Raw genomic sequence first — 18,789 nt, forward strand, 5'->3', positions numbered from 1 at the left:
TAGGTTTTGGGATGAGATCGAGCGCCTCCCATCGTTTCAGCTGGCCCTATTCAAAACAAACGAAGCACCATAAAGCTACAACGGCTCGCGAGAAAATTACAGTCGTAACCATATTGTATCATGCATTTATTTAACATTGAACGCACAGTGACAAATTGAAAAAACAAGAAGGCCACAGCCTCATAAAAAAAAAAAAAAAAAAAAAAAAAAAAAAAAAAAAAAAACGGAACACTGCGGTTGCCGCGGTTGCTATCTTTCCTCTGCGGTTTGCTTGTCAATAGCGCGGTATTACAATATTGCGGTTATCGCGACAACCCTACTCCTTAGAGGCCAGTAACAAATCTATTCACTAATAGGAATGGACTTTCATAGAGGCATATATGTGAAGGCATAACTGCAGCTTAATTTAAGTCTTAAGAAAAAGAAGCATCTGACTCACGGTCTGGAACTGGATTGTGTCTTCTTTGTTGGCGAGCTCCAGGGCAAAGAAAGACTTATTATGAGTCATATTATTAATGTCATTCCACCTGCAGAAACAATGGAGAGAGGAGTGAGACCCATGACAGTAAAACACAATATGCTGAATGATAAACAGCCTTTTGACGTGCACGAGTGAAAGCCTTTTGACAATATCTGACATAAATCTCCATACATAGATGTTTCTTACAAGGAAGCAACTCAATTTTAACAAGTAAAACATGGAAATATGTTTTGCACAGTGTGTTTCACTACATTAACACAAGAATGACCATATTAATTCATATGCTGCAATATAAAACATTGTAATTGTAAAACATTATCATATGCCATGCAGAGACTTCTTTAAACCTTGTTGACTGATGCAGACATCTTTAAATATAAATGCATAAATAAAGTCACTGCAAAATAAAACTCAGGATTGCTAAACATCATAAATATGTCACAAATATCGAATACATTCCACAAGCTGTAATGCATGCGCACATACTGAAACATGAGAGGTGCTTTCCCATTTTTGTGCTTGACAAAAATCCCGTCTAGACAAGAGCCGATGATCACATCTGTGCTCTGAGCATCCTGTTTAGACACAAGGAAGGAAATCTTCAAATATAGCATCGTAAAATAACTGGGGCTTTCAATGTCTTAAAATAATTAAAAATTCAGCAATGGATGCTTTGCAGTGAATGGGTGCCGTCAGAATGAGAGTCCAATGTAAGAGCTGAATAAAAACACATCACAATAAACCAGAAGTAATCCAACACCACTCCTTGTGGATCACTGTGATGTTTTTATCAGCTGTTTGGACTCTCATTCTGACGGCACCCATTCACTGCAAAGCATCCATTGATGAGACACTGATGCAATGCTACGTTTCTCCAAATCTGATGAAGAAACAAACTCTTCCTAATCTTGAGCATGAGTAAATTCTCTGCATGTTTTAAGATGGTGGCTTAAAGACAAATAATATCACATCTTTCTTCTCTGCATTTTCAAGCAAATTCACACCAAAATCTAAAAAACATTTTTATTGCATAATGCAAAATGTGTCAGGGGAATCTATTATAAGGCAAGCTTAAAGTTTTATAACTAAACAGTAGGATTTATATTCATGTGCATGGTTTCACTGTATTTTAGGTGCATGCATTTCACTCTTTTACACTGTCAAAACAATCACGATCACTCTTGCATAATGAGCTGCCAACCATGAAAAGGAACATGACTTGCACGAAGAACAGCTTTACCTTCGCTTGGACACTCTCCTCCCCGTAGCCCTCCATCTTCTCCACCTCCTGCATGTAGAGTAACTCTGCCTCCGGTGCGGACAGACCTCTGGGGACAGAAAACACACACACAGCTCTAAATGTGACCCTGGAGCACAAAATGAGTCTTGAGTCTCTGGGGTACCGTATTTTTCGGACTATAAGTCGCACCAGTCCAAAAATACGTCATGATGAGGGAAAAAAACATATAAGTCGCACTGGACTATAAGTCGCATTTATTTAGAGCCAAGAACCAAGAGAAAGCATTACCGTCTACAGCCGCGAGAGGGCGCGCTATGTCTTCAGTGTAGACTACAGGAGAACTGAGCAGCATAGAGCGCCCTCTCACAGCTGGAGACGGTAATGCTTTCTCTTGGTTCATTTCTCTCGGTTCATTTCTCTCGGTTCATGTCAAATTAATTTTGATAAATAAGTGGCACCTGACTGTAAGTCGCAGGACCAGCCAAACTATGAAAAAAAGTGCGACTTATAGTCCGGAAAATACGGTATATTTGTAGCAATATCCAACAATACATTGCTTGGGTCAAAATTATCGATTTTTCTTTTATGCCAAAAATCATTAGGAGATTAATTAAAGATAATTTTCCATGAAGATATTTAATAAAGTTCCTACCATAAATATATCAAAACTTAATTTTTGATTAGTAATATGCATTGCTTAGAATTCATTTGAACAACTTTAAAGGTTATTTTTTGCACCCCAGATTCCAGATTCTCAAATAGTTGTGTCTCAGCCAAATATTAGTATCAGCTTTTGAAAAATTGACCATTAAGACTGGTTTTGTGGTTAAGGGTCACATATTACGCACAGAATAGATCATTTTTAAATCAGTAGAACATGGAATTAACTTTTATTGTACCTTCTGTTCATGCTGCAAAAAAGTGATGTTCTTCCTCGGTGTTTTTGTCTTATTTTCCAGTCCAAAAGTTTTTTAAATATTCAAAGAGACGCAAAGTAACAAAGTCTTGTTTTCTGAGAAACTGATCAAAATGAAGTGAGCTTATGATTAAAACACGAACAAATATCAGCCAATTGAAAAAAAAAAAAAAAATCTACTCAATTCAAAGGAAAATGTTTTCATACCAAACTAAGAATTTTTTTTTATTTTTATCTTGTTTTTATGCATAAACTTCATTTTGTTTAATGTTTCATTTAACAACATCAACTACTTCCATTTTGCATTTTATGCAAATGCATCTTGATTTAGAGCCGTTTAGATATTTGTATTAGAAGATAACATGAATACTGAGGATATATTTATTTTTTCATTGTATGCAACATTTAATGCCATGACTATGAATTTGACGTTCTAACCTTTTTAAGTTCACTTTTAAGATGAAAAAAACATCATGCATAATATAGCTTAAAGACATGTACGTTTAGAAACATAAAGGCCAAATAAAACATCAAGAACAAAATGTGGCAAATATTTCAATATACATGTCCTAGCCTTGACGTGTGCCAAACACATGCAAACCTCATCTGAAAGAGCTTCAGAAACAGAACTTCTGCAGGACATTGAAGAGCGTTTATGTGGCTCTGAGCCCAAAGCTGAAAGTCTGGTCATAATCACGTCAGGGGTTTGGCAGCTGCCTTTGAAATCCTCTAACAGGAAGCATCTGAACACATCTGATAATCACTGAACCTCACATAAACTCTGGCCAACAACTTCAGGCTTTTCCCAATAACTACAGCCTCTCACCGGTACTTTTGATAGAGCATGGTGACTTTTTGAGTGGCCTCTTCCACAACCCTCTCGTCCTGTATCCATGGCTGAGAAAAGAAAAGAAACGGAGTAGAAATATTAGACTCATTAAATATCCTGCCGTCTTTATTTCTGGAATAGACATTTAAACCTTCAATGATTACATACCATTGGAAAAAGCACAATTTTCTGAAGGAATTCCTGGGAATCATATCGATTGAAGTCTCCAAGGTCAGCTGGAACCAAAAGACAAATACAAGTTTAGTGTTAGATTAAAAAAAGCCTCCAAATAAAAAATAATGACATTGATTCCTCCAAGGAAGACCCATGGGGTTATATATCATTTATTTATTTAACTAGATGTACTAAATATACAATACCTGAAGATGAACATGATGTACATTCAAATCTCTAATCCTAATTATGAGCAATATTAATTAGAGATGAATTTGACTTTGCAAATACCAATTAAGCTAGGACTGTATTTTACTCATTTTTATTTTACTTTTTTTTTTTTTCAATTTATTTTATGTATTTTTATATTTTTTTTAGTTTATACCTTTACATTTATTTTTAGATTTTATTTTACGAATGATGTACTTATTTTTATTGTATTTTACAAAGAATATTATTATTTTTATTTCATTTTACTAATTTATAGCTTTCCTTTTTTAAAATTGCTAAATATTTTAAGCATTTATTTTTATTTTATTTTACAAATGTATTTTTATTTTATTTTACAAATTATTCAATATATTTTCAATTAATTAATTAATTTTATATACTTTTATAGTTTATACCTTTACATTCATTTTTAGATTTTACAAATTATTTTATTTTTATTTTACAAATGATGTACTTATTTTTACTGTATTTTACAAAGAATATTATTATTTTTATTTCATTTTACTAATTTATCGGTTTCCTTTTTTTAATTTTGCTTATTATTTTAAGCATTTATTTTATTTTATTTGACAAATGTATTTTTATTTTATTTTACAAATTATTCAATATATTTTCTAATATTTATTTATTTATTTATACATACTCATTCTGAATGAAGATGCATTGATTTTATGGGTTTGATGTTGGGTTTAAAATGTAAAGTGTGAGATGACACTCCTGCAAAATCATCAACAACATTTATAGAAATCACACATCTAAATTTAGAAAAAGCCTAGAGACATTTTGTTATGGAAGGAATCGATTTAACTTTTGAAACTGTAGTAGCTCAACATTAACAGCATGTCTAACCAACCCGTTAGAAATGTTCACAGCTATGCTGACAATCCGATACATTACCATCGCGTGAAGCAATGCTGGTGCATAAAAATAACTCCCACTGAATATGTGTGTCCTCATCGAAATGACACAAACCACGTGAAGACAGAGGCCTTCTGACAGTGCACATACGAGAAATATTTCTTTGATCTGGCTGTGACGGTGAGTGACGTCAGGTCCTCTGCTTTGCTAACTATAGTCCAGTAACTGCCAGCAGCGTATGTGATTCTTGTGTTGGGTAAAAGCTAAAGCCTGGCAGCACAGCTTGATAAATGGTGCTCTGATTTTCTAAATATAAAACCGTACCTTCACGATGGAGCATCTGAACCCGTGAACGTTATCTTAAGAACGTTACAACATCAACCTATAACTGCATCTCGAAACACCTTCCACATCATATTAAAGTGATCTCAGAGTGCAAGGGAGATTTTCATCAAATGATGACCTGAATATCACTTTGAAACACTTAACAGAGCTGCGTATTACCACTAATGTAATGATTTGATTCAGTTCAGTCATTTTTTCTGATTTTACACGGATTACTATCATAATTTAATATTAAATTTGAAATATGAGCTATTTAATGAAATATTAAAGTAATTTGTATACACTTAAATATGTATATAGATATTTGTATGCGATTTGTATATTTAACCTGCATAATAAAGACATTCTTGTTAACATCAAGAAATTCGAATAACATTTTAATGATATTGTTGTTGTTTTTTTACCTAATTTGATTTTTCAATTTTTTTGAAAATAAATATTTAAGCAAGCTTTAATTTTTACAAACATAAAATGTTGAAGAACAGGTAAACATTTACGACTGATTTATATACAGTCATCTAAATTTTGTGTGTTTAATAAATTGGCTGTTTTAATAAACATATAAACAGTAACTGTCGTAAAATTTGTTTTTATGGCTGATTTATTCAAACAAGCATACATAAATATTAAAGAACAGGTTAAGTAAAAAAAATGAATTAAACAATTACTGCAGTGCATATATTTAGTCCTCACTAGAGTTCTTTTTCTAATGAGGGCATTGAATGGCTTTTCTAAAGTAAACGTAAATATACATAACACGTAGCAATTAATTTTACCATTTAAGCTTTTTTACTAATGCTTTTCGGTAGATTAAAAACTGATTGAATGTTAGCATAGACTAAAAGATCAATTCTTGGTTTTTAAGAATCAATATCTGTTCACTGAATTGAGAAGGAATCAAGAAATTCATATTTTCATCCCAGCCCAGTGATATGGACTACTGTTATTACACTAATTTAATGATTTTTATTTTTGAATGGAACCAATTGCAGAGAGTATTAATATTACAAATGCCCTGGACAAAAGATTAAAGGGATAGTTCACATAATTATGAAAATTACCCCATAATATACTCACCCTCAAGCCATCCTAGATGTATCTGACTTCCTTCTTTCAGACATATACAATCAGTTATATTAAAAAAGGTCCTAGCTCTTCCAAGCTTTATAATGGCAGTGAATGGGTGTTATTTTTTTTTAATAGTCCAATAAAGTGCATCCATCCATCATAAAAAGAGTCCCACGCAGTTCTGTGGTGTGAATAAAGGCCTTCTAAAGCGAATCTAAGTGTTTTTGTAAGTAAAACATCCATATTTAAAACGTTACAAATGGTTATCTCTAGCTTGAACGCCACTCTCTCATTAACATGCGTACGACAGTTAGCTGGAGCTAGAGATTACTGTTTATAAATTCTTACAGTTTATAAAATATGGATATTTTTCTTACAAAAATGCACTGATTTACTTCAGGAAGCCTTTATTCATTCCCCAGAGGCATGTGGAGTACTTTTTATGTTGGATGGATGCACTTTATTGGACTATTGAATATCAACACCCATTTGCTGCCATTATAAAACCAGGAGATTTTTAAATACAACTGGTATTTGCCTGAAAGACTAAAGTCATATACATCTTGATTGTGTATTGTATCATATATCAGCTTGAGGGTGAGTAAATAATGGGGTAATTTCCATTTTGGGATGAACTCTCCCTTTAACGATAACTACAGTGGGGCTCGAAAGTTTGTGCACCCCTTGCAGAATCTGTGAAAATAAGAGAGATCATACTAAATGCATGTTATTTTTTATTTAGTACTGTCCTGAGTAAGATATTGTACATAAAAGATGTTTACATTTAGTCTGCAATACAAAAAAATTATTGCTGAATTTTTTAAATTATATTGCTGAAATTATGAAAATAACCCCATTTAAAAGTTTGGGAACCCTTGTTTCTTAATACTGTGTGTGGTTACCTGGATGATCCACGACTGTCTTTCTGTTTTACAACTATTAAAAAAAGGTTCAAATGTTCACTGATGATCCAGAAGGAAACAAGATGCATTAAGACCTGGGGCGTGAAAACTTTTGATTACGATGAAGATTATTTTTCAAAAAGTTTTCACCCCCCAGCTCTTAATGCATCTTGTTTCCTTCTGGATCATCAGTGAACATTTGAACCTTTTTTTAATAGTTGTGTTTGAGTCCCTCAATTGTCCTCAGTGTGAAAAGATGGATCTCAAAATCACACAGTCACTGCTGGAAAGGGTTCAAATATGCAAAGATGCTGAAAAACTGAAGAATCTGCAGGACCTTAAAGATTTTTCTGAAGAACATTTCTCAGTTTAACTGTTCAGAACAAACAAGGGACTCATGCACAACCATCACAAAACAGAAAGACAGTCGTGGATCATCAGGTAACAGCACACAGTTTTAAGAGCCAAGGGTTCACAAAGTTTTGAATGGGGTTATTTTAATAATTTCAGCAATTTTTGTCTTGTGGACTTAATGTAAACATCTTTTATGTACAATATCTTACTCAGGACAGTACTAAATAAAAAATAACATGCATTTAGTATGATCTCTCATTTTTTTTAATTATTCACATTTTCACAGATTCTGCAAAGGGGTGCCCAAACTTTGGAGCCCCACTGTAAATCACCTGATACTGGGGAAAGCGCAGAAAAATGCCTGAATCAAGTATAATATCTCAGCATACTCAAATACCTGAAATAGAAGAAACAAAAAGTACCTTGCACAGCCAAGCTGGCCAAATGAATGGCTTGCTCAATGGAGCACGGGATCTTCCCCTCCAGAACGTCTTTCTTCAGCTGGAGATAATACTGATATCTGTGCCGAAAACAGAAAGTGAGGAAAAGCGTCCTTAAAGGGTTAGTTCATCGAAAAATTTAAATTATGTCATTAATGACTCACCCTCATGTCATTCCAAAACCATAAGACCTCCGTTCATCTTTGGAACACAGTTTAAATACAATGCTTCAACAAATTCTAACTGACCCTCTGATGTCACATGGACTACTTTGAAGATGTTTTTCTTACCTTTCTGGACATGGACAGTATACCGTACACACAGCTTCAATGGAGGGACTGAGAGCTCTCGGACTAAATCTAAAATATCTTAAACTGTGTTCCAAAGGTAAATGGAGGTCTTACTGGTTTGGGTGAGTCATTAATGACAATTTTCATTTTTGGGTGAACTATCCCTTTAAAGCACTGATCAATTTAAACATATTCTCGTTCATTACCTGGTTATCTCTTGTTGTAACTGTGTAACAGACGACACGTAGAACACCACTCCAAAGTAAACGGTCGGCTCCAGTCCGTACTTGTCCAGCTGTTTCTTCAGCGGCTTCTCCAGATCAATCCATCTCGGCTGGTTTTGTTTGTTGCAGTACCAGAGGCTGAAATACGTTATCTGGGGAATGAGCAGAAGTTCACTGCTTTCTCTTTCACTCGCCTCGAGACCAGACCTTGTGTTTAACTTCAAATCTGTATTTCTGGAGGTGAAGACTGGGCATATTCTCAACGCTTTTAGCCAAAGAGGAGAGGTGTGACATCATAAAAAAAAATATTTATATTATTACACATTATGAGATCAGACTAACATGACTAACTGTCACAGCAGGATGGTTATTGAACCATTAAATTAAAAACAATTGAAAAAACTGAACCGAAATAATGACCAGCTACAGCATCACTTCATGCATTCATACGCATTTAAAGTAAAATATTAATACTAAACAAACAAACAAAATAAAAGACGTTATGCGTGTCAACTTTCCAGGCTAAAACTGTTTTTATCGATGACATTAAATAATTATTATACACAATTTTTTTGATTAATATTAAGCTCTAAACTACAAGCATTGGATATTTGTACTTCTAAAAATTCATATTAAAGCACAAGACTATCAAAAATAAGAAACATAGTAATTAAAACAAGTGAAAACCTGAAAAGGAAGAGTGTCTCGTTACAAACCCTAAAGTATGCGCTTTAATAATAGACATAATATTTATGTCGAAATAATAATAAAACAATCTAAAAACTTAAACGCCACATTTCAACACGCTGTACTTCTAACTAAATAAAATATTTTATTCAACATTTTTCAAGTTCCTTTACACAATTACTGAACAAGCTGTTTTTTATGACTTATTAAGTCACACACTTCTTCTAGGGTTGGGTATCGTTAGAATTTTATCGATTCCAAATCTTATCGATTCCTAGTTTCGATTCCAATAAAATAAAAAAATCCAGTAAAGAAAAAATTAAGTCAAACATTTAGATGTCAAAGATTTTTACAAAGCATTCTGCTGCAGCTGAATAACACGAGCAAAAATAAGCAGCCTACAAAACACTGCAAGGGGAATTTTGCCTGTGATTAAAAACAAAATACCATAGCAAAAACAACTGGATTAATATAAATTTCAAATATTAAAGTGTTAAAGACAAGTAATAAGAAAGGAACAAAAAAATCAATAAGCAATATCAAAAATAAATACAACTAAACTAAATTTCAGGTACAGAAACTGTAATTAAAAGTTTAAAAACACTGCATAGTTTTCTTTTTATAAATAAAAAAGATTAAATCAAGTAAAGTTATTAAATATATTCAGTCAAGATCAGTGAATGATTTTCTTTTGTTCTGTGATTAACATTAATGACAGGCAGCGCGTTTATTAGGCTGTTGTCTCTTTAAGCAAAAACACTGCACATGTGTGTTTTCTTTCTCATCTGTTTATGTTCACGTAAGACAAAGACAGCTGTGTTTATGATGATATACTGATGTAGTTTCCTGTATCGTATCGGAACAACCTTTTCTACAGTTAAAATACAAAGAACAGTCCGAGAACGGACACAAACCGGGAACCCGCAGCGCGACCGCCGACCGCTGCTCTCTGTGCACGCGCTTGTGCTTCATGTGCGCTGCACACAAACATGCTATAATAAGTTTTGAGATTCTAAGCTACTTTAGTGATAAATCACAGGACAGCGCTGACAGTTTCTGTGTTCCTCTGTGCGCGCGATCTTCATAGCCACTGTTTATATGAGTGTTCGTAACACACAATGCAACTGCGCGAACATGGTAGCTTGATATAATAATACACATCCGATCATCTAACCGCTTGAATGTCCAAACCATAAAACAAATACAACTGACAAAGTTTAGTGAAGACGCAAGGCTCACCGCTCACGCGCCATCAGTATGTGTTGAACCAGCGTTCACCTCCGTGTTTTGCTTTTATGCTACTGACTGGAGAGCAGAGACATGTGGCTACACACGCGCTAGCATGCTTTTAAGGGGGAAGTGTTAACAGGATTAAAAAACCGAAATAACCGACATGGGAAAATTACGTCAGTTAGAGGTTATGAATTTCGGTTTTGATTATTTTTCGATTAATCGTCCAGCCCTACTAAATGATGATGAAAATGGGTGAAAAACTGAAACTAAAGGGCTACTAAACTACTTTAATCAACATTCAACCACATCAACCAAATTCCTTTATTAAACTTTGATTATACAAGTACAACCCGAATTCCGGAAAAGGTGGGACATTTTTTAAATTTGAATAAAATGAAAACTAAAAGACTTTCAAATCACATGAGCCAATATTTTATTCACAATAGAACATAGATAACATAGCAAATGTTTAAACTGAGAAAGTTTAAAATTTTATGCACAAAATGAGCTCATTTCAATTTTGATTTCTGCTACAGGTCTCAAAATAGTTGGGACGGGGCATGTTTACCATGGTGTAGCATCTCCTTTTCTTTTCAAAACAGTTTGAAGACGTCTGGGCATTGAGGCTATGAGTTGCTGGAGTTTTGCTGTTGGAATTTGGTCCCATTCTTGCCTTATATAGATTTCCGGCTGCTGAAGAGTTCGTGGTCGTCTTTGACGTATTTTTCGTTTAATGATGCGCCAAATGTTCTCTATAGGTGAAAGATCTGGACTGCAGGCAGGCCAGGTTAGCACCCGGACTCTTCTACGACGAAGCCATGCTGTTGTTATAGCTGCAGTATGTGGTTTTGCATTGTCCTGCTGAAATAAACAAGGCCTTCCCTGAAATAGACGTTGTTTGGAGGGAAGCATATGTTGCTCTAAAACCTTTATATACCTTTCTGGACCATGTTCACATATGGCTTCCTTTTTGCATGATAGAGCTTTAGTTGGCATCTGCTGATGGCACGGCGGATTGTGTTTACCGACAGTGGTTTCTGAAAGTATTCCTGGGCCCATTTAGTAATGTCATTGACACAATCATGCCGATGAGTGATGCAGTGTCGTCTGAGAGCCCGAAGACCACGGGCATCCAATAAAGGTCTCCGGCCTTGTCCCTTACGCACAGAGATTTCTCCAGTTTCTCTGAATCTTTTGATGATGTTAAGCGCTGTAGATGATGAGATTTGCAAAGCCTTTGCAATTTGACGTTGAGGAACATTGTTTTTAAAGTTTTCCACAATTTTTTTACGCAGTCTTTCACAGATTGGAGAGCCTCTGCCCATCTTTACTTCTGAGAGACTCTGCTTCTCTAAGACAAAGCTTTTATAGCTAATCATGTTACAGACCTGATATCAATTAACTTAATTAATCAATAGATGTTCTCCCAGCTGAATCTTTTCAAAACTGCTTGCTTTTTTAGCCATTTGTTGCCCCCCGTGCCAACTTTTTTGAGACCTGTAGCAGGCATTAAATTTTAAATGAGCTAATTAAGTGGATAAAAGTGTAAAATTTCTCAGTTTAAACATTTGCTACGTTATCTATGTTCTATTGTGAATAAAATATTGGCTCATGTGATTTGAAATTCCTTTAGTTTTCATTTTATTAAAATGTAAAAAATGTCCCAACTTTTCCGGAATTCGGGTTGTAGTTTTTCGACTCATATTAAGGCCATGCTTAAGAATATTCTTGTTTGCCGTAACCCGACCGACCATGTCAATTTAGGACCAACTCAATTTTTTTTTTTTTTTGCTTTTAGTCCGACTGACTTGCCGGTTGTACATTTGCGTTGACATTTCTAATCGTAAACACAGCCACGTTGAAGCCTGCAGTAAATGTTTTGCATTGTTATGGCAGTCTACTCTACTTATTGTTTTTCGAGAATGTTGCACTCCTGTTTGTCATTGTGCACGTAACTTCACGCCAATAAATAATCAGAAATATTGGTCTTTACCAATATATTGAATCTTTACATTCATCCTGCCTGTTATCCATGGATTTACCTATATTTGGTGTCTTTTGCTGTATAAAATGCATCTAGACATGTAAAACACATGACACTTGTCACTCAAATCAAACATAGCGGTGTCAATAACCAACCTTATTTTTTTTCTTCTCACCTGAAATTCATGCAATAAACATGTTTTTGACAAAGATTTCAATTTGTTTGTGGTCTATATAGCCTGCATCAAAATGAGGTTTGCAATGATGCGCCCAAAGGCACGGGTTGAAGACCCAGTCAGTGACGTCATGATATGCTAATTAGAGTTGTTCCGATTCAAATACTAGTATCGGAAATATCACCGATACCACAACAAATTCTGGCATCGGCATCGGATAGATCAGTGGTTAGCAGTATGTCCGCTGTTTAGCAGTATTTCAGACTGGACCAACCAGACAGTAAAACGGCGACTAGGGATGCCACAAGTACTGCCACTTCACTACCAAGTCGGTGCTGAAAATTAAAAAATGTGATGATACCAGCGTCTCTGTAGAACCGGTAGTACGTTTGAATATATTCGTTACCCGCAGCTGCGTTCAGTCGCTTCTGTGTTAGTCTAAGCGCAGGGCTCCAGACTGTAGCCGAATATATATACTAGTGTCTATGAATATTAAACTGCAAAATACTATTTAAATATTACTCCTGCAAATTCGACATCTCTGTGGGTGACGGGCGCAGAAGTGCGGGAGCTCGCCGTTTTGTCGTCTCTGCCGTGTGTCACTATATGAGGACACGAACGCATATACTGTCACTTCATGAGAATTTAACATTTCATTTGAGAAAACTGTTCGGTTTAACCTGAGTAAATTGACAATATATTAAGCTACTGTTGTAGCCTACAGTAGATTTAGCTATGTCCATGTAGTAATAATAATACGTCTCTATTAATAATAATAATTATGCCTCGACGGTTTCTTGTTTTTTACTTGTTTTGTTGTAAAGAGATTATCTGATTAATATATCATTTTTTATATTCCTAGACTTATTTGTTGCAGTTTTTTATACAGTTATATTGTAAAACTAAAATACCTTTTTTAGTTTGCGGTGTTAGATTTTTCGCAGCATTTGAAGTTCTTTTTCGCTTAAGAAAATAAATAATATTACTGTCAAATTCATGTCAGATAATAAAAATACTGTAATAAATACAGTAGTTCACCATGTATTTGTTCATGTTTTATTAAGGGATAAGTCTGAAGCACACCATAAAATAATTCTAGCAATTAACACAGGGCTAGTAGTATATACAGCTGTATATACAGATACACACCCAGGTTTTGGATCAGTACTCGGTATCAGCCGATACCCTGAGCCCAGGTATCGGAATCGGTATCGGGAAGAGAAAAAGGGTATCGGAACATCTCTAATGCTAATTTTTTTAAATTCATACCTACATCAACACCATCACCAAAATTGTACTTTTTTTTTTACATTGAAACTTGAGAAAAAAATATAGACCTACCTACCGTTTTTCGGTACCGATACCAGTGAAAGTCCACGGTTCTCGGTACCAATTTCGGTACCAAAGCAAAACACAAAAATATGCTAATTAAAAAAAAAACTTTTTAGCACTAAAAATAAAACCAATGCCATTCTTTAATACTTATTTACAATTGTGTTTAAAGTTTTTCTACAAGTTATATAATTATGAAAAACAAGTTTCACCCAAATTTAATTTGTCTTTTAATTTATGAAATTTAAACATTTTATTTCTGGTAAAGGGATTTTCTATTAAAATTAAAACATGGAAGAAATATTGTGATTTATTTCTTTAAAAAATAATAATAGTAATATTTCTAGCACTATGCCTTTATGTTAAAATTAACTTTTAGGCCTAATGAATGCATATTTGTCATTTTAACTGAACTTAAGACTGGTGGTGATGCTTAAGATATTTTTGGTCGTTTATGGTCTCTGTAAAAAAAAATAGTTCTAATTTTAATTCTACTATCATACTAATGTATATCCAATGCACTATGAATTGATGAGCTGCTGGGTTCATGAATATTAATCACGTTGTCTGCGTTCGGTCAAACTGATTTGCTGAAATCAAAACAGGGACGGTACTAAATCAGCGCCAGCCAATGAAATTGCCATTTGCGCATTAGCTCCGCCCACTACCGGAGAAACCGGTATGTCTTCTGCTTGTTCAAAAATGAATATGAATAATTCTACATGAACTCCATTATTTTGACAGGAAAAGACAATAAAGAATAGTTTACATATAGCGTGTCGATTCAGCGTGGTAAGACTCTCGCTCTCTCTCTCTTTTGCATGTGTGAGAAACTGAAAAGATCGCTTGATGGAGAGAGAACTCTGAAGCTCAGATGCTGAAATTAATGCAAGCGTCATGCGCTTCAGTCTATGTAGTAAACAAACCCGCACGTCTCTGCCATTCATTAATTCACACAGAGATGCGCAGAACACGGATTCATATTTCAAGCAACATCAGCAGATTAACATTTACAGATACTGGTCCATATGGAGATTTGATTTGATTAATTTAAAATGGTGATATATTACAGCATCTTTAACTTATGCATCAATATACATTTCACCTACAATCCTAATGCTGACCTGGACAGGACATTTGGCAACTTCATAGACCTTAAAAGGTTTTTTTTTTTTATTACCAGTACTGTAATTTTGCTTTAGCATCCAACTTTGAAGGATTCTGTAAGCATGCACAATTAGTACGTGCAGACTAAATCACTGTGTTAGTAAACTTTAGACTACTAAACACACAAAGCCACAGACGGTTGGTAACAAGACTCATAAAACACATCTGAAAAGACACAGTCGGCCATCTATAACTAGATATGGATGGCATACCGACACCATAATCTGACTCAGATTCTCAAGAGCAGCTGACTGCATGCAAACGCAGCACTCAGAGTCCAGGCCGAATTCTTGGCACACATGAATTTAGGGTGTTTGACAGAGTTTTGGTAGCAGTCCTAGAATAGGCGAGACTCCAGACAGCACCAGCGAGCTAAAATAAACACACGCCCATGCCGTGCTAAGGTGATTTAGACCAGATTAAACCAAAAACGACGTTACCTCCCGTAACTCGAGTCTCTGCGCGACTGCCTCCAGACATTCCTGTCCCGTGCTTTCCACCGAAAGCGTGAACTCCACATATTCGCCATTGAGCAGCTGTATGCGGGTCACCAGGCAGCTTTTGCTGGACACCGTGTATCTTCTGGTTCTCTTGAGCTTTAATCCGAACGGAAGGGGCATGTTCCACCGGTGCCGAGACCCTCCTCGAGCAGAACGACTGGATTCAGCTTTTCTCTGCGGTTAATCCATGGAGGGGTGCTGGATTATACAGGGCTCCACAAGACAAACACATGAGTCCCTGGATAAAGACAGACCACAGCCAAACAGATTAGCATTGATGACATTCACAGATACAAACGGCCCGAGTGTTCAGAGTCGTGTCAATGTTTATCTGCTCTTCTGGGGGGTCTCAGATAACAAGAACAAAACTATACAAGCATGCAATCATGCATAATTTGGAAGCAAAATAAAGATGGTTATCAAATTTTACCGAGGAGGAAAAAAACGCTTTCTGCATTTCTTGTGCATTTCGTATTTTAATTCATCTGTAAATTAGTAGTAGGACTAAAACAATAGTAACTTAAGTGTTAGTTCCATTAACAATACACAGAATATTCAATAAAAGACATTTACGTAAACATATTCTAATCTAATGCACACAAGGGTTTTTTAAACTGAGAAGCAGTGTAAAATATATTAATAAAATATTATAATTAATAATATAATATAATGATATTTTAATTAATAAAATAATAAAATAAATGCATAAATATATTTAGATAAATAAAAAAAATTAACATCAGTATATAAATAAATAAATACTCTAACAGCATAGTACTATACAGAGTAGACAAAAGTTAATTTAGCTTTATAAAAATAAAAATATATTTTAAATTGACAGTATACTAACAATATGCAGAATAGTCAATAAAAGACATTTACATAAACGTATTATAATCTAATCTGATCCATACAAGGGGTTTTTAAACTGAAAACCAATTTATGAATAGAATATTATAATTAATAAAATAATATAATGATATTTTTAATTAAGAAAATATTGAAATAAATGCACAAATATATTTATACAAATAAAAAAAATTATTAAGTATATAAATAAATAAAAACTGTTACAGTAAATTACTATACGGAGTAGACAAAAACCTTATGTAGTTTTATGAAAGATAAATATATTTCAAGTTAAATTTTAAATTGGTACAGTATACTAATTTATATTAGACCAAACTGGGTGTTTATACATAACGGATGGCTTATTAATATGAATAAATCTGTGATTTTAGGGACATTTTGTTACTTTTGAACGATAAACAATTCAGGTCACCACTCAATATGCAATTTTAAATGTATTATTATTTTTTTTTATGCAAAACCAGTTGAGAACCACTATAGATACAATACATTTATTAAAATCTATTTTTGAAGCATGACATGGAGAATATTCACGCAATCTGCCAGACAGCGGAAGTTCAAAACACAGTTCAAAAACATAATTCATACCGTTATAAATCAATCACAATAGTATAATGATTTATGAATTATTAAAAGCATGTTATACATATGCGTCAATATGTACACATATAGTTCTACGTCTAATGTTTATTAATAATATTACATATTTATTATAAATACATTAATGATATCCACTATGACTGTAAATAAAATCGAACGAATAAGACTAAACAACAAAAACTAAACAATAAAGAACTGTGATTTAGACTTAAGGTCCTCGAATATGTAAAAATAATAATTTGATTATATAAAAGTACATCGAAGCTGTTAATTCTATAAGAAATAGAGGAGTTTTTTCTGCTTTTGCGAAATATAAACAAACATCAAAAAATGTCTGACTAGCTTTTGGAGCAACAAGTGACCACAAAACCGCACACATCCAGATGGGACTTATACACTTCATGAAACAAAACGTTAAAGTCTCAAAACACACAGTTAAATGTCTAATATGTCGATTTATTAAGATGACTGAGTTTTCTCTTTATTTAGAGTTTAAGAACGCGCGCGCTGGCTAGCGCTGCTAACACTTTTGAGTAAAACTGTGGAAAAGAATGATTTCAGAAGCTCACCTGATGGATTATCTGATTTATTATATCCTCGAGTTATATCATGAATAGTTTCTGGAGTAGAAATTACGGTTTGTGATGATAATCCGATACTTGGTGGAGTTTGTTTCTTCGGGATTGACGCATGTTTGAGGTTCCTCGGGTCACACTCCTGCTGCTGCGTCACATCCGCTAGGAATACCAGAGGAAAGGTGACCGCCTAGACGCGGATTCTTCCGCGGCACTATTTTTCAAGTGGTTTTCGGATTTGCCACAGTCACGACGAGAACTGACTTTGATGCAGAACGCGTAGAAATTCATGTTAGATTTTTATTTTTATTTTTTTGGAGTAGAAAAGCAAGGTTATATCTGATCGAAATGTTAGATAGCATTAATCAATGGCGCAACTGTGCTGCGGCTCGATTCAGGTCGCATGACGTCAGTCGCGTGGAATGCGCGGAATGAGAGCAGCTGCTGTAAAGCCATGTGAAGAACTGCACATTATTTACCACAATAAAACTCTGTGATAAGCAAGACTTTATCAGCTCTTGAGGATTCGCTGGTGTGCAATAAAACACAGTGTTGTCATTTTTTATGTCTGGTCATCTGTTAAACTTGATAAGGGTCATTCATAGGATTCGGTAACATTTAAACCAAATTTTTGTTTTTTCAACATGACAAAATGCTTGGTTTAAAATAAATATTACATTACTTTATGCAAAAAAAATTAGAATACAATAATTAGATTTATTCGTTATAATGGGCATACGCATACCAAAGTGTTGTGAAAAGCTTCTAACAATTAATTTTTGGGGACCACAACTTTAGAAAATAAGGGGAACTGAAATATACCCCAGGAATGACCCTTAAGTTAAATGTTAATTGCACAGTTAACTTTTGCTGATATGGTTTAATTCTCAAGGACTTATTTAGGTGTACAATAAACATAGACCAAAGGTAATTGCAATAAAATTGTATTATCTATATCCAATGTTATTAAACAAAAAATACAATAGTAAAGTCATTTGAAAATATAAAAATGCATGACAGTTTAAGTAAAAAGTGTTTCATTTCTGAGTAGTTGAAAAGTCAAAACACTCAATGGTGCTAAAAAAAAGAAAAACGATGTAAATTAAATGGTATATTTCAGTGTAACAACATTTGTTCAAAGTAAACCAAACTGTTTAAACCGCTGGTGGTTACCTTTGAAGACAGCATTCCTCTGATTACAACATCCTACAGGAATAGGCCTACTGCCATTTTTAATATATGTGCATCTTAAAAAAACGAAAACAGTTGAACATATTTGAGACGGACACATGATTTCAACCAATTCCTTAATTG

At 34.3% G+C, this 18,789-nt stretch overlaps 1 protein-coding gene across 1 annotated transcript in view; it reads right to left on the reverse strand.

Moving 5' to 3' along the window:
- Positions 1-17,643, reverse strand: part of LOC132111254 (tyrosine-protein phosphatase non-receptor type 21-like) — a 33,111-nt gene extending 15,468 nt beyond the window's left edge. Inside the window, exons 1-9 of the mRNA XM_059518398.1 lie at positions 17,470-17,643; positions 15,371-15,668; positions 8,335-8,504; positions 7,821-7,918; positions 3,635-3,702; positions 3,464-3,534; positions 1,722-1,809; positions 968-1,056; positions 440-527 (exon numbers count right to left, since the gene is read on the reverse strand). Coding sequence (XP_059374381.1) covers positions 440-527; positions 968-1,056; positions 1,722-1,809; positions 3,464-3,534; positions 3,635-3,702; positions 7,821-7,918; positions 8,335-8,504; positions 15,371-15,550 — 852 coding nt within the window. The 5' untranslated portion in view covers positions 15,551-15,668; positions 17,470-17,643. The remainder of the gene's footprint in view (positions 1-439; positions 528-967; positions 1,057-1,721; positions 1,810-3,463; positions 3,535-3,634; positions 3,703-7,820; positions 7,919-8,334; positions 8,505-15,370; positions 15,669-17,469) is intronic.
- Positions 17,644-18,789: the final 1,146 nt, after the last annotated feature.

Source organism: Carassius carassius, chromosome 31 (genome assembly GCF_963082965.1).
Source record: "Carassius carassius chromosome 31, fCarCar2.1, whole genome shotgun sequence".
NCBI classification, from domain to species: domain Eukaryota; kingdom Metazoa; phylum Chordata; class Actinopteri; order Cypriniformes; family Cyprinidae; genus Carassius; species Carassius carassius.